Source organism: Prionailurus viverrinus, chromosome C1, assembly GCF_022837055.1.
Source record: "Prionailurus viverrinus isolate Anna chromosome C1, UM_Priviv_1.0, whole genome shotgun sequence".
Taxonomy (NCBI): domain Eukaryota; kingdom Metazoa; phylum Chordata; class Mammalia; order Carnivora; family Felidae; genus Prionailurus; species Prionailurus viverrinus.
Genome location: NC_062568.1, coordinates 55,181,090 through 55,197,808, shown reverse-complemented (window position 1 = coordinate 55,197,808; position 16,719 = coordinate 55,181,090). Strand labels below are relative to the sequence as shown.

Sequence of the window (16,719 nt, the reverse complement as noted above, 5' to 3'; positions counted from 1 at the left end):
TTCACACTGTTTAGTTTTAAAGAAAGAATCAATGAATGATAGAGCGGGCGGAAGCCTGCATCTCCTCTTTTTTCTTCCCTCCTTGAGTTTACCTCTATCATATTTTGTTTGTGCATGTTTTTATACTTTCACAACTTAAATTATGTTTCTAAAATTTGCATAAGGGGTACAATTTGCAGAAATGTTTGCAATTTGCTTTTTCATTCAACATTAAGATTTATCTGTATTGAGGTAAGTAAGCTAGGTCATTCATTTGAACTACTGTTCAAATGCCATTGTATGAATATGCCACTGTTTATACATCCATTTCCCTTCTGAGGGGCATTTAGTTTATTTGGAATATTTTTACTATGATACACAATGCTAGTATGAATGAACCATCCATCCCTCCAGTGCCATTAGCTCTATCTTCAAAATAACATATCTTAAATCTGAGCACTTCTCCCCACTCCAAAACTACTCTAGTCCAAGCCATCATTTTCTCCTCCAGGGGCTCCTAAGTGACTTGAGCTTTCAATTCTGCTCCCTTTCAATCCATAGTTCACAAAGCTCATGGGGTCAGATTGGGTCTGTCCTTCATCAAAATCCTTCCCATTGTACCTACGATGAAATCCAAAGCTCTTCCCAAGGTCAGGAAGACCCCACATGATCTGGCCCCTCTCCCTTTCCTTCCCTAGCTCTCTCTAGTCAAGAATACTTGGCTTCTGGGGCACCTGGGTGGCTCAGGTTACCACTCATGGTTTGTGAGTTCAAGCCCCACATCAACTGGCTGCCATCAGCCTGTTAGCATCGTCTGTTCCGCCCCCTCCACCCTTCCCCCACTTGTGCTCTCCCCAATTAAAAAAATAACAAATAAACATTAAAAAAAAAAAAGGAATATTTGGCTTCTGCTGCTAGCTGTCTTACAGAGCCTTTGAATCAGCTGTTCATTCTGCCTGAAGTCAGCACTTCCCTCATTTGTGTATGGCTTGGTCTCTTGCTTTATTCAGGCTCCTGATCAGATAACTCCTCAGAGAAGCCTTTCCTGTTTTTTCTTATCTGAATACCTCTTTCATTTCGTTTCTCCTTATCCTGCTTTTTTCTTCTCAGAAGTTATCACACCTGAAATTATCTTGTTTACTTCTGTTCCTCCACTAGAATGTAAAGTCCCTGGCCTTCGTGTCCCCAGTTCTCAGAATAGTGTCTAGTGTAACAGGCATCGTCCATACTTAACCTGAACGAATGAGACAGCACCAGTACAAGACTCAACATGCACATTCTCCAGGACACGATCTTAAAACTTTTGTTGATGGTGAAGCACAATATGAAATACACATTTATACAAAGCACACACCCAAAGTGACACAAAGTTGCAGAAAACAATACTCACTTACTACTCCTAAATTTTTTTACCCAATTTCAAAAAGAGAAAATGTGCTAGCTGTAATCCAGTAAATTGATTTCACAGTTCACCTGCAGTGTGAAAAACTCTGTTTACAACTGGAAGTGGTTTTGCTGGGTTTTACTAAAGATTTCTGAACTGCCCTCCAAAGTAAAATAAAATCACACTACTAACATCATTGCAGCAATTTCCTCATTTCCTTACCAATACCTGGTCTTATCAGGCTTTTCCATTTTCGCCAGTCTGAGTGGAACTATATCGCTTTGTTTTAACTTGCATCTTCCTACTTACTAAAAAGACTGACAGCTTAACCTTAAAAAAAAAAAAAATTGTGTAAACTAAATTACTTTCTAGTGCCCCAAGAGATCTAAGAATTTTCCTATCATAACTTTTCAGAGTTCAAGTGGCTTAATCTTCCCTTACTTTATGCATTTCACAATTCCAAATTCTCACATACTTAAATTGTAGTGTCACAAAACTGTATCCCCAAGGACACAGCACTAACCACAATTTTAGTTCTTTCACCATTTATATGGTTATTTACTCAACACTTATTGACCCCCCCCCATCCCCAACACTGCCAAGAATTTCCCCAGACAAACCACCTCCCCTGGCGCCTACCTTCGAGACCATGAGTTCTTTGTCCCTTGCACTGTCACAGAATGACCATGGCCAAGGCGTTAGTTTTAGAAAGGCTCTTAGACTCCGACCAAGACCCTCCCAATTCTTCCAATCCATTGTTCTCTAGCATTACTTGCTCCCAAGTTTTTGTATTCAATACATCCAGAGAGGAACGCGGTGGATTCACGCATGCTCTCTCACTGCAAAGGAATTCTTCCCCCAGAGAAAAGTTTTTTAAGGGCGAAAATTCGAATGTTTTCATTTCAAGCACTTGTTTTAAATGAGAGATTATAATTAGGGTTTTTTAAAGCAACCCAAATTATTTTGCTTTTTCTTCTGAAAGCTACTTTATTTCTGCTCTCTACAAAATATGCTTAAAAAGTCACACCTTACTGCGTCGGAATGTCAGGTTTGATTAAAAAGGCAAATGAAAAACATCTCACATTCATTCCAATTTCGGTAATTATAAATTCTGACAAAAGATATGATCGCCAAACCACATTAATAGCCTTTAGGTTCTATCCCGACAGATAAATTCTAAAGGCTTTAGAATCCCGCAGTTAAGTCTTAACTAATAGCAACCCCTTTTTTCCTAATTTCAAAATCACAAGGCTTATGTAAAACTGCAACACAGCTTCGGGTGCTTTCTGGAATGAAACGTCAGGAGTTACCCCATTTAATCGCTTCAGATAACGATGTGGTTACCAAATACGAGGTGCCTCACTCAGGACAGCGACTGGGCTAATAAAGATTGTAGTTCGTGCTTAATTCTTTGATTTTTATATCTAATGATGTAAACCGCACGTCGCAATTAAAGTGCTAAACGCCAAGATCCCCAAGACTCCCGCGCTGCTCTCCATTACCCCGTATCTGCACTTTTCCTCTCTCAGCCCGGAATTCATGCAAATCAGCCTGGTAACCCCGAGGCAATACGAACCTCTTTCGCGCCATTCGCTCAGGACCGTGCAGCGACGTAAAGAGAGTGGTCCTGGAGCCCTAAAAGGGTCGTTTTTCTACGGTGGCTTTTGGAGATTCCTAGGTTGGTGCTCGAGGTCATAATATTTGGGAGGCGGCTTTTTCCCCCCGGCGCCGAGTACGTCTCGCTCCTGGACACGCGGTTACCACAGCTTGCAGGACCTGCGCCCCAACGCGGGAAACCCGGCCGGAGCCCCGCCCCTCTGGGCCCGGGTCTGCGCGCCCCGCCCGCCTGCCGCATCTCCTACTCCTTCGGCTCACTGGGACCGCTGCTCGTGCGGTGCTTCGCTCTCCCAGCTCTGAGCGCCGGCCTGGGCACCCGCCACCGGCATGGACGCTCGCCGCGTGCGGGTGAGCGCTAGGCGGACTAACCCGAGGGGCGGGTGCGGTGGGTGCTGGGCGCGGAACGACTCCCTCCAACTACCGCGGACGGAGTTAACTGGTGGCCGTCTTGGGCGGCATCCGTTTAGGCAAACCCCAGGTTTTGTGCATTTTGGGTAATTCGGCGCGCGGGGCCGGCCCCGTCTCGTGCGCAGGCTGTTCGGAGATGTGAGCAGTTTGCAGGGCTGGCCGCGCCGGAGAACCTGAGGCCACGTGCGCTCTAAGTGCACGTGCGCCCGGAGCCAGACAGTAGCCGGGGCTGGCGGGTTCCCCATTGTGTCTGCCGGCCTGAGCCCGGACGGAGAGGAGCGCCACCCTCCCCGCTCCCTGCGGTTTGCCGTGCAGCCGCCCAGCCCTTTCCAGCGTGCAGCCATGGGCGGGCGGGTGGCTCGCTGTGGCTTGACTCGTGCACAGTGGGGCGGGGGGGAGGGGGACCTTGGACGCGGTCCCCACGGGATTTTGCGGCTGCCACACCGGCATCCGCTTCTAACTGCCGGGGGTCGGTGGGTTTGAAGTTTAAAGGTGTTGCAAAAACGGTCTCTTTAGAATTTGCGTTGCACACGTGGGGGGGAGGCGTCTCTAGTTCAGGGCGGTGGTTAAGAGCACTTAAAAGATCTGGTGGTCCAAACTGTTCGCCCACCATTTGCTCGTTTTCCATTCATCAACCTTACTCACAGCTGCAGGACGTTGCCCTGAATGGAACGTTACTTTTTGCTCTAACGGAAACCGGAACGTAGGGTCTGCCCCAGGAGAGGTTAGAAGATGGGGGCTGGGTGAAAAGGAAGAAAGTGACATGCTCAAAATAAATAAAGATTAACACAAGTGGGGAAGCTGGGGTTTTCGTTGGGGGGGGTGGGGAGTGGACGTGTTGGGGGCGTGGTTTCAAAGACAGCTCTGCCGGGTGTAACCGGGCGTAGCTTTCAGGTAGAAGAGAGCCTTGGGCAAATTGGGCTTGGAATCTGACGTACCTGGGTTCAAATGTGGGCCATCCTGTGACTTGAGTAACCTACTTCACGTCTCGTGTCTCAGCTTTCCCGTCTGTTAAATGGGAAGAATGACAGCACCTTTGTTACAAGGAATTCATGTGAAAACATGCTTAGTGCCTGGCAGGAAAATAAAAACACCTACTAAATGGTATAGTTACCGGCCTGCCGGAAAAGTTCGACTTAGCCATAACCATTTGCCTTTTTCTATGTCTTTTCCTCCACCGGTTAACTGAGTCTTGGCATGTGCTGACTTGTTAAAGCCCAGCATTAGTGCTGTCGGCTTCCAGTAGACTGCCTGCCTTGAGGCTGTCTTGGGCCTTTGACTGCTTGCAGGTAGATTGATGAGTAAATGGTGATAATTGCTGCAGCAGTGCAAGGTGCGCTGCTTTTTTTAGGAGATTGCAGAATTGGGTTCTCCTGCCAACTGTGTCAGCTTGGGCGCTCTATTTCACCTCCCTGGAGCCTTGAATTTCCTCACCTGGAAAATAGGGTGTTTCTGAGAACCCTTCTAATGGGTAGTAGTTCTACGTATCATCACATTTTCTTCCCTTTCTAAAAGGACAAAAGACGTCATTTTATTTGCAAGAGATTGAAATGAAATGCAGAATGTTAGGTGTACAAAGAAGGTCAAGAGTGTTCTTTCCATGGGGCGCCTGGGTGGCTCATTCGGATTCTTGGTTTCTGCTCAGGTCATGATCTTATGGTTAATGAGTTGGAGCCTCCAAGCTCCCCTCCCCTCTACGGGCTCTGCGCTGCTTGGGACTCTCTCTCTGCCCCTCCCCTCCCAAATAAATAAATAAAACTTAAAAAAAAGAAAAAAGAATGTTCATCTCACCTGACACCGCACATCTTGGCATTATTTTGTGGGACCCATAGCAGAGCTTGCCTTCCAAAGTTTTCATTGTGAGGAATCACTTTTGTTGCGTGGCCATATTTAAGAAAATTAAAATACAGGATCTAATACTGCTGTTTTAACAGGAGATAGACACCAATTTCATTTTTTTGTGAGCAATGCCAGGTTGTTCGGTGTTTAACAAGTAATCTACAAGTAATTTGTGACTTAACAGAAGGACTTCTAAAAATTTAAGACTTGTACAGCAAGGAGACGGGAGAACTGAGTATCAGGCCAGGCTAGTGGAGCGCTGAAGTGGAATCAGGCATTCTACCTGGGTTTGGAGTGCTGTTTGACCTTTAACTTGGCTCCTTGTATGTTTGTTCACTGAGTTGATGTACTTGATTTATAAGGACTTGTGCTGAAATCACTATACCCTTCCTGGTTGGAACAGGGCCTGTTTGAAAGCCTGCCATCTTGAAATAGAGGTGCTGCCCAGTTTTTGTAGTTTGGGAAATTAGCATCACAGTACAGAGCCCAAAGCTTATATAAAAAGACCTCATTAGGTTGATTTTGGCCGAGGAACTCTACCATTTTGTACTTTTGAAAATTTCCTTTTAGAAGTGCAATCTAATGTTTTTTATTAACAGGCAGATTTTAGGAGGCCAGCGTGAAACCCCTTGGGAACTCAGTATACTCTCAGCTTGGTGGGAAGAAAGGTGCACAGTGAGGTAGCCCTATAGATGTTTCATTATTTTGATAAATGTCCTTAACAATATCCCTTCAAAGGGATCCCCTTCCTTTTATGGTTTTACCAGGTTTTGAAAATATTTTTGTAGCATTTGCAAATCCTCCTTTTTCTGTATAGGGCATAAGAAATGGTAATGTTGACTCTGCACTGTTTCAACCTACTAAACTCAAAAATGATGTCTTTAGTTAGTGTAGTAAGTGTCCCACTTAATAGTATTGCCATTTTCCTTTGCAGCAAAAGGGTCACGGAGTAAAGAAGAACTTAAAGAAATTTAGATACGTGAAGTTGATTTCCATGGAAACCTCGTCATCCTCTGATGACAGTTGTGACAGCTTTGCTTCTGATAATTTTGCAAACACGGTAAGTGCTGCCTGAGAATAAACAGAATTGAGTCTGCAGTGCTCAAAATGCCCCCAAATGCTTTGTGCGTGATTAAAACTGCTTGCTTTTTGCCTGCATTTCTACACAGCCGCTAGGAAAATACAGTATGCATTGTAATTTCATTTCATTTTTTGCTGTGGTTCTAGGTAGTAATTGTTGGAGGTAGATTAGCTACTTATTCTATCCTTTTGAAATGTCGCCTAACCTAACATGCTTGATGATTTGCCATAACAACTCAGAAATCATTTGTAAACCTCTGAACCATTTTTCTTTGTAACAAAAGCTGTTCTCTTGTAGTGCACTTGTAAATGTGATTTGCTCTCTGCACGGTTTATGGAAAATTGGTTCTTGAAAAAGGGGGAAAATGCACAACCACATTTATTTATTTATTTTACAGAAACCTAAATTCAGGTCAGATATCAGTGAAGAACTGGCAAATGTTTTTTATGAGGACTCTGATAATGAATCTTTCTGCGGCTTTTCAGAAAGTGAGGTGCAAGATGTGTTAGACCATTGTGGATTTTTACAGAAACCAAGGCCAGATGTCACTAAAGAACTGGCCAGTATTTTTCATGCCGACTCTGACGATGAATCATTTTGCGGTTTCTCAGAGAGTGAGATACAAGATGGAATGGTGAGTTTGAGAACCAATATCAAGAAGTAAGGTACATTTACAGGCATGACACGCTTGTTTTAAAAAAGTTTTTTTTCTTGTAATTTTCATTTTAGTCATGCCAGGAAATTTTGTTGACCTTTTTAAAATTTTGAGTTCTTTTCTTCATGTCTTACAGCAGTTTTTACTGATGTAGTCCTACTTGTAAAGCTTGAATATTTTGTAGGCTCTGAAAATCTTGGAAACTGGTAAGATAAAATTGACCGACCTCCAGATTTCTGTTGCCACAAAAATCTACCCTGATGATCAGAAGCACGCATGTCCTCCAGATCAGCCACATTCACATTGAAGTTCAAGTGCCCAGCCCAGTACCGGCCTGGCATGGGGCAGGCCTTTGGTAAATGTTGGTTCCCGTGGTGGATCTTACATACATCTGCATCCAGAAAACCTGTGATAACTCATGTGCAGGAGTTCGAGTGCAGATAATGACAATTAGGACCCTTCATGCTTTGACTTTGGCTCCTTGGCTGGCTTTTCTTGTGCACGCTGCCTTGCCCATAACCTCTGTCATTCTGCTCAGGCCACTGCTGCTGCTGCACGTCAGTCCCACTCTCCCTGAGCATACTGTTTAGTTCTGCAGACTCTTGTGAACAAGACTGTCTGAACAAAGGAAGCAGTGTGTTGATTTATAGTCAGGTGCGTGCTCTTCAGCTCATGGTGGTCTGATGTGAGGCCACTCCCGGGGACCACACTGATCCTGACTTAAAAGGACACCTGGCCACGGAGTGTTTATCACTATCTAACTTTGTGGTAATGTAACATTTCCCCTAAGAAGTGACGGTGGTCCAAATCAGTGCATATCAGGAGTTATTACTGGTCTGCAAATACTGGATGTGACCCAAACGTTGTCTACAGCCTGAGTCATTTCTGGACAATGTTTCCATTCTTTGTGGTTGCTGTTTGTTTCGATTAATAACATGCCAATCAATTAAAAGTCTTAAGAACTCATAAAAGTTTGTCATTATCTCCTAATCATGCATACTAAAAGTACATGAAGAATACTAAAAGCTGTTTGGATTTCAGAAATGTTTGAATGTTAAAAAAAAAAAAAATGGCTCTTCCATTTCTGGAAGTTTTATGAGTGATATTTTTTCCTTTCTCATTTTTTTTCAACCATCACCACAGTTGATATAGAATGTTTTGATCACCTCCCGCAAAACCCTGTTCCCATGAACGTCCTTTCCCAATATCCTCAATCGGCAACCACCAGTCTATCTTCTACTGTTAGAGGTTTTTATATTTTGGACAGCGTATAAATGAATGCAGTCTTTTGTGACTGGCTTCTTTCACTTCACGAAATGTTTTCAAGGTTCTTCCATGTTGTGGTAGGTGCTAGTACTTGATAACTTTTTTACTGCTGAATGATATTTTCTGAAAATGCTACATTGTATTTATCCTATTCACCAGTTGGTGGATTTTTGGATTGATTGTACCTTTTGGCTATTGTGAATAGTACTTCTTTGAACATTCATGATCAAGTTTTTGTGTGGACATATATTCTTGGAGTATATATATGATTGGATTATATAGTAACTCTGGCCTTTTAATGAACTGACACGCTGTTTTCCTAAGTAGCTGCACCATTTTACATTCCTGCCTGTAGTGTAGGCGGGTTCCAGTTTCTCTATATCCTTCTCATACATTCTTGTTACTGATTCAGTTCTACTAGTAGGTAATGAAGCAGTATCTTGTGATTCTGATTTGTCTTTCCCTAATGGATAATTTTAATACATCTTTAATGGTGGAAACTTACTTTTGGAATCTCCTTTTTTTCTCTTCCTCTAATTTTTAAATTTTCAATAAGATGATTAGAGAGCTATCTAGAGTAGTCAAATTCGTAGCGACAGAAAGTAGAATGGTGGTTGCCAGAAGCCAGGGGTGGAATGGGGAGTTAGTATTTCATGGGTACGGTTTCAGTTTGGGAAGATGAAAAAGTTTTGGAGATGGATTGTGGTGATGGTTACACAACAGTGTGAATGTATTCAATGCCACTGAACTATACACTTAAAAATAGTTAAAATGGTGGGGCACCTGCACGGCTCGGTCAGTTAATGGTTCAACTTTTGATCTCAGCTCAGGTCTTGATATCAGGGTCAGGAGTTTAAGGCCTGTGTTGGATTCCACGCTGGGTGTGAGGCCTACTTAAAAATAAAAACGAAAAGGTTAAAATGGTATATTTTTATGTCACATATATTTACTGTGAATTTTTTAAAAAGTAGATTAGAGAACAAAGACCCCTTTAATATAGTTTAATGCCATAACCATTGAAACCATGTTTATGGGAGAGCACAATTGTAGGAATTCTTGTAATAAACCAAAGGTCTATTTTTTTTTAAAGAAATTAAAAAAGGAGCTAGGAATTTCACATTTCAAAAAAATGACTCAAAACCACTGGCCTAAGGGCTATGATAATGACTTGTAATGATGTGTCTCAGATAGGCTATGTGAGTTAACACTCAGATTGTTGTAATTCCTGATTTTGTTACCCAGAGCTATCAATTACAATTGACAGTTAAAGTATTCAGTTAAAATTTATTTGATGCCATTGTCTCTTGTCCAAAAGGAATTTGGTAGTCATACTGGTGCAGCCTGTGGGACAATCAGCAAGTCATTAACGATTCTATTGTTCCCACCCAATTAACTAGAGACTGCAGTCAGACCACACTGGCTGCAGGACCCGAAGCCAGTGCAGAAGATCCGGACCCCTCCGCGTGGCCATGAAGTTTCCAACTCAGAACACCAGGGGAGCCGCCAACAAGAGAGCAGCACCCCCAGAACCCTCTGAGAATTCTGTGACCGATTCCAGTTCTGATTCAGAAGATGAAAATGGCATGAATTTTTTGGAGAAAAGAGCTTTAAATATAAAGCAAAACAAAGCAATGGTAGGTGTCTGACTTTGTGCTAGAACTCTTCCTGGCCTTTCTCTAAGCCGCTTGTTGCTTATATCTGTCCTAAGAATTATTTTCAGTGTAGCTGTGAAGTCTTCATAAAATATGCTTTAAGACGTGCTTCTTTTTCCTAAATTCCTAAAAACTTTCCTTAAAAAATCTTTTTTAATCATTAAAGTCTCGGTAAATGTATAAGTTAAATCAAACTCGAGATGTGCTACTGTAATTTCATTTTTGGCAAGTAACCTAAACTAATAGTTTCTGTTGAATTTCTTCCCTTTTTAGCTTGCAAAACTAATGTCAGAATTAGAAAGTTTCCCTGGCTCATTCCCTGGAAGGCGTTCCCTACCAGGCCCCAGTTCGGTAAGTGTGATCCTTATTTGTATAATAGTATTATGGACAGGTCTAATGTAGATTTGTTATTTTAAAATCCAATTTCCTTATTTTGTGTAGTCCTACAGACAAAGAGGAAGTAGAGAAAACCTTCTAACCGATCTCTGGGACCTCTTCTGTACATCCCAGGGCAGGTGGGGCCTCCCCAAGCCATGCTTCTGCAGTGCTTAAACTAACCCTTCGGATTGGTTCTTTCTCTCCTTCCCAACTCAGCTAAGCCCCTCAAGCACAAGGAGTAAATACTGGAAAAAAAATTTTTTTTTCTTAACATTAGTATATTCCTTCTACATAATAGATGCATAATAATAGGTTTTTAATAACTGAGAATGAGAAAAAAGAAGGAAAAAACAATTTTGTTTAAATGTTTGTTTAGTTTTGACCGAGAGTGCATGCAGGGGAGGGGCAGAGAAAGGACAGAGGATCCAGAGCAGGCTCTGTGCTGACAGCAGCAAGCCCGACCCAGGCTGGAACTCCCAACCCATGAGATCATGACCTGAGCCAAGTCAAATGCTCAACTGACTGAGCCACCCAGACACCCCAGAAAAAGCAATTTCTTAACCAAGTGATGGTCTACTATATGTGATTCTTTTCTGAGGAACTAAGCTGGTGCAACTAAGGGGAATTTGGGGTGCATGCTGTAGTACAAAAGGAAAGACTTCCTTTCCCCACCTCTTCCTGAGGAAAAAGGGAAGAAGCAAGCAAGAAAAAGAAGGAAAATCACATACATACATTTTTCTCTGGCGCAATATAGAAATAGTGAGAATGTTTCAGAGCTCGAGATGTTGTAGAAAAGGTGGTGGTGATGATGGTGTTGTTTTTGTTTTTTGGGAAAACAAGAACTATTCATCTTTATTAAGTGGAAGGATAAGTAGATGATCTCTCAGTTTGAGAGGAAACAGCTTGGTATTAGAAAAGCAGAATTACGGCGCGCCTGGGTGGCTCAGCCGGTTGAGTGTCAGACCTCGGCTCGGGTCATGATCTCACAGTGTGAGTTCAGGCCCCGCATTGGGCTCTGTGCCTATAGCTCGGAGCTTGGAGCCTGCTTCAGATTCTGTGTCTTCTCTCTCTCTGCCCCTCCCCCGCGCATACGCGCACGCTCTCTCTCTCTCTCTTTTTCTCTCTCAAAAATAAACATTTAAAAATTTTAAGAAAAAAAAGAATTACAATAGCTCTATCATTTCGGGGCTCATTTTCTCATGAATTCTAGAAAGAACAAAGAATTAGGAAATGGAGCTCTCCTTTTACTTTTACAAAAACATACTTAAAGAGAAGGTGCCACAGAACCTTCATTCTGGAATAAATGGGTTCCATCATATGTGTTTTGTTTAGCAGTCAAAGACAACCCGGAGGCGTACATTCCCAGGTGTTGCTTCCAGAAGAAACCCTGAACGGAGAGCTCGTCCTCTCACCAGGTCAAGGTCTCGGATCCTTGGGTCCCTTAGTGCTCTGCCCCCAGAAGAGGAGGAGGAAGAGGAGGAAGATAAGTTCATGTTGGTGAGAAAGAGGAAGACCATGGACAACTACATGAATGTGAGTTCTCCACATTTGTGCTCGCCCTTCCGTTTATCGTCTTCCACAGGCCCAGCGTCCGATACACAGCACAGGGACACACGCAGCCTCAACGCCAGATGACCCGTGGTAAACATGCTTCTCAAACCGTTTAAAATTGTTAATGCCACATATGCTGTCAAATAGATGGGCTTTGTTATTAGATGAGCAGGTCAAAGGTTTCTTCACCTTAATGTCGGAATCCTTTCCATGATATTGTCCCCAATATCCTTAGTAAGCTTAACAACTTGCATCTTCTCCATAAGCTCTAAAACAGATTTCTAGGTTGAATTCTTTGTGGAGAAATTACAAATCCTGTATCCGAGATTCAGAACTGGGGAGCACCAGTAAGAGCGCTATTCCATGATTTTTGTCATGCAGGAAGATGACGTGCCCAGAAATCGTCGTGCCGGATCCATGACCCTCCCACATATAATTCGCCCTGTTGAAGAAATTACAGAGGAAGAGCTGGAGAACATCTGTAACAACTCTCGAGAGAAGATCTATAACCGTTCATTGGTACAAGCCTCTAAATTGTTATCTGTGAACGTGAATGTCTGTGAGAGAAAGGATAGCTTCTATCCTTAGAGTTTTGCTAATGTTAAAGGTCTCACCATGTGGGATATGTGCCTGTGTGGTTGGTTTTTTTTTTTTGTTTTTTTTTTTTTCTTTTCTTTTCTTTTCTTTTCTTTTCTTTTCTTTTCATAGAAGAAAAGAGAGTTTTTAGCATCTTTGGAATATAGACCTCTTGGTCTGCAATAGTAGTATTTGCTTAGTAAGCCTTTGGTAGCAGTTGATCTTTTCTCAATTTAGAAATTGATTCAGCATATATCTACTATATACACAGTTGCTGGGTGTATGGTGGTATACTAAAAATAAAAAAGGATTTGGGTGGGGTTTTGGTTTTTTTTGTGTTTGCATAAGATGTTTTAGTAGAGAAAACTAGTGTTGATCATATTAACTATAGCATGTGCCAATTGAATGAAATCAGTATGCCTGAAATACTTTTCATGTCCTTAGCATATACCCATGTATGTAGATCTGAAATAGGATTCAAAGACGAATTGTCAGACTCCATCCACAAAGAAGGACATTCTTTATGCTATTTCTCTATACAAAAAGCAGTATTTTGTTCTTTTTTCCCCCTATTTGCCTCTTTGTAGGGATCTACTTGCCACCAATGCCGCCAGAAAACTATCGATACCAAAACAAACTGCAGAAACCCGGAGTGCTGGGGTGTTCGTGGCCAGTTCTGTGGCCCCTGCCTTCGAAACCGTTATGGTGAAGAAGTCAAGGATGCTCTGCTGGATCCAGTAGGTTCCTCGAAGGGGTGGTGCTGTGGGCTTGAAGGGCCACGAGTTGAAAGGGCCCAAAGGAGGGCATCCATGAGAGGACTGAGCCCTTATTGTTGTGGGGCATACATATTTCAGGGGAGGCCGATGAATTCATAGTGTTGGTGCTAGGTTAAGTGTGAGCCCCTTTCCAGAGTTCAGGGGATGCCGATTCTGTTTACCCCTGCTATTGCTATGTAACTTCCTCTGCTGCATTTCCTAAGAAAATAATCCTTCGAATGTAGGAAATGACTAATGGAAATTAATCCTATTAAAAAACCTATGAAAGGTTTTTCTATTCATTAAAAAAAAAAAGATTTAAATGCAATTGATGATACCTACCTTAGATTAAAGAGAAATGGATAAGTAAGAGGAGGAAGGGCAGATTTGATTTAACTGTGCCTTTTCACAATTCTCCTTCAGAACTGGTATTGTCCGCCTTGCCGCCGAATCTGCAACTGCAGTTTCTGTCGGCAGCGAGATGGGCGGTGTGCGACTGGGGTCCTTGTGTATTTAGCCAAATACCATGGCTTTGGGAACGTGCATGCTTACTTGAAAAGGTAATTGGCTGGCTTTTCTCTCCTCCACACCCAAATCTTAACATTCATTTATGTATCTTAGTAAGAAGGTGATAGAAGTCAGAATAGGGGTTATCTCCAGGTGGTGGGAACCGCATGTTTTGACTGGAAACAGGCACATTGGGAGTCATTTTTGAATGTTAGAGACATTTTATATCTTCATCTGGGTGGTGGGGACATGTACGTGTGAGTGTGTAAAAATTCAAGTTGTACGTTTCAGATGTATGCACTTGACTATTTTACAACTCAGTAAAGACATTTTTAAATAATTTTTCTTGAAGTTTACTTATTTTGAGAGAGGTAGACAATGTGAGTCGGGGAGGAGCAGAGAGGGGGAGAAAATCCCAAGCAGGCTCCACACAGTCAGTGGAGAACCTGATGCAGGGCTCGAACTTACAAACCTTGAGATCATGACCTGAGCCAAAATCAAGAGTCAGACACTTAAACCGACTGAGCCACCCAGGCACCCCTCAATGAAAACATTTTTAAAACAGTGAATTAAACTTTCGAAAGAAAATTCTTAGGTCGAAAACCATATCCTGACATGTTCCTTTCTCTCTTTCAGTCTGAAACAGGAATTCGAAATGCAAGCATAGCATTTAGAAGATCCAGTACCCGTCTTCCACTGTGCAAATCTTCCAAGTTCAGGTTTTCAATTTTGTCATGTGATTGGAACCTGAGTTACGAATTTTGATGATCAGTCTGTTCTGTAGGAAACGCAAATCAAGTTCCTCTCACTAACAAACGTGTTTCTGAGCATCACAGAGGTATATCTCTAGCTATATACTGTACCCTCCTGCTGTTTCTTTGCTTTTTCCCCCACCCCTCACCTCATTCCATCCCCCTCTATTTCCAGTGGTTCCCTCCCACCATTTTGTTTCTGAATTCTTTTTGAATAGCAATTTTATGAAAGCATGTTTGATTTAATTGGCGTTGAAACCGCCCTGGAATCTGCCCATAAAACCAAGCACTTAGAAACAGTAGTAACATTAACTAACTACATCTATTGAATTCCAGAGAACAGCCCTCTAACTTGTTTACGGGAAAGCAGTGAGCACAATTTATGATTTATTGTTCATACTAGTTAACCTTTTCTAACAGAATCAAGGCACACAAGTCTTAAAACCATGTGGAAAAATTGGGTAATTGTTGGGAAATGGAGTATTATTATTTTGGATGCCTCTCGTGAGAATATTCCATGTATTGTGCAATTGTAGTTTGCCAAGTTTATTTCCGTTCCTACGTAAGATGTTTCAAATTCCTGATCATTTTGCATGGAAAATTGATATTAGTACTAGTCTACGACTAGTCTTTGCAGTTTTTACTTTCTTGAAGTTATAAACTAGGCACAGAGTTCATGTTCAGGTTTTAAGCACTTTTATAACAATGAGAAGTGCCTTTTTGGAGTTGGGTGACTTTCAACAGTTTAACTTGACATCTCTGTCCTTTTAATTTCTGGGCAGAATTCATGTGTCGCCCCTACCCCCTACCCGACCCCTTTTTGCATTAGATCGTTTTGTAGACGTGGAATCAAAGTGTCTTTGTCCATTTTCTTTGCATGTGTAGCCTATTGCTATGGCCATTCAGTGTTTGATGCCTAATTGGACATTGAATCAATAAATGTAAATAGAGCTTTTGATCTGTAATGCTTTTATACAAAGTTTTTTATTTTAATAATAAAATGTTATATTCTAGCTTGTCTGTTTTCTTTTTTATTCTTTAATAATCTTAACTGCGCTGAATCCTAATTGTCTTCTCATATTTAAACAAAAGACCATTTCTACCTTTTATAGAGTCTGCCTTTTGGCTTAAGTTTCTGAAGGTTAAGGGCCAGCTCTTTTGAACAGGACCTAGCTTGGTGATATAACCAGTTGCTGTGATCAGAAAATCAGCGGAGACAACTATAGATAGAAAATAATACATGCTCATGAAGTTTTACAACTTTGTTTTCCTTTCACCATTTGCCAACCCAAGAACTAACACCAATTTCAAAATACCTGGCTTGATTTTATCAGCCATTTGAATATTTTTTAAGTTAGAAAAAAAGTTTTTTAAATTTATTTTGAGAGAGAAAGCGAGCAAGTGGGGGAGGGGCAGAGAGAGGGAGGGGGAGAGAGAGAGCCTAATTTGGGGCTCTAACTCATGAATCATGAGATGCCCTGAGCCCAAGTCAGACACTTAGCAGACCGAGCCACCCAGGTGCCTGTATTTATTTTTTAATTTTTATACTTTAGGCTCCACGCCCAGTGTGGGGTTCAGACTCACAACTCTGAGATCAAGAGTCACATGTTCCATGGAACCATTCGAGTATTTAGGCCATGCTATATCTTGAGGCCTGCTCTAGAACTGAGAGAAGCCAAAGACAAGGCACAGTCTGAAAGCTCTCATAATCCAGTTTAGACCAGAGTTGACAAATTACAGCCTGTGGGCCAGATCCTACTGTAGCCTATATTCATATGGCAGTTGCACTAAGTATGTTCTTTACTTTTTTAGAGGGTTGTAAAAAAAGCACATGACACAGTGGTTTACAAAGCCTAAAATGTTTACAGTCTGCCACTTAACTATAGGTTTGCTGACTTAATCTCTAGACTTCTCTTGGAAATCCTGTATACCCCTATGTACTCATTTGGGGAGAAAATGATCAAGCTATGGGAAGTTATACAACTGGTATTCTAGATAGATCCAAAAGAAATGGGTATTTTTATAAACTTGGGACTCTTAACCCAAATTGTAATCTATCTCCCCCTTTTAGGTATGTGATTAGGAAGGTTAAATTCAGGGGAGTTTGTAAAATTGGTCGCTGTCTGGGATATTTTTGTTGTTACCATGTTTTAATATGAAATGGAACTATTTTTCACTCAAGAATAGTGACTAGTAACAGCTGATTCCGAGACTTAAACGATTTACAGTCTAGTGGAGGAACAAAGAGAAAAACCTAAAAATGGAATTCTGAGTAGGAATGAACACAGGAAGAGGCATTTTATAGCACTGATGGGCCCA

At 41.8% G+C, this 16,719-nt stretch overlaps 1 protein-coding gene across 2 annotated transcripts; it reads left to right on the top strand.

Moving 5' to 3' along the window:
- The first annotated feature begins 3,189 nt into the window (after positions 1–3,189).
- CDCA7 (cell division cycle associated 7) lies at positions 3,190–15,413 on the top strand. Of its 2 annotated transcripts, XM_047873624.1 has the most exons (10): positions 3,190–3,328; positions 6,162–6,287; positions 6,706–6,942; positions 9,627–9,863; positions 10,155–10,232; positions 11,592–11,792; positions 12,192–12,329; positions 12,974–13,123; positions 13,565–13,701; positions 14,285–15,413. In XM_047873624.1, exons 1-10 carry the CDS (start codon positions 3,308–3,310, stop codon positions 14,313–14,315), a joined length of 1,356 nt encoding a protein of 451 aa, XP_047729580.1. In that variant the 5' UTR covers positions 3,190–3,307; the 3' UTR covers positions 14,316–15,413. The 2 variants fall into 2 exon arrangements, with proteins under 2 accessions (XP_047729580.1, XP_047729581.1); XM_047873625.1 differs by lacking the exon at positions 6,706–6,942.
- Positions 15,414–16,719: the final 1,306 nt, after the last annotated feature.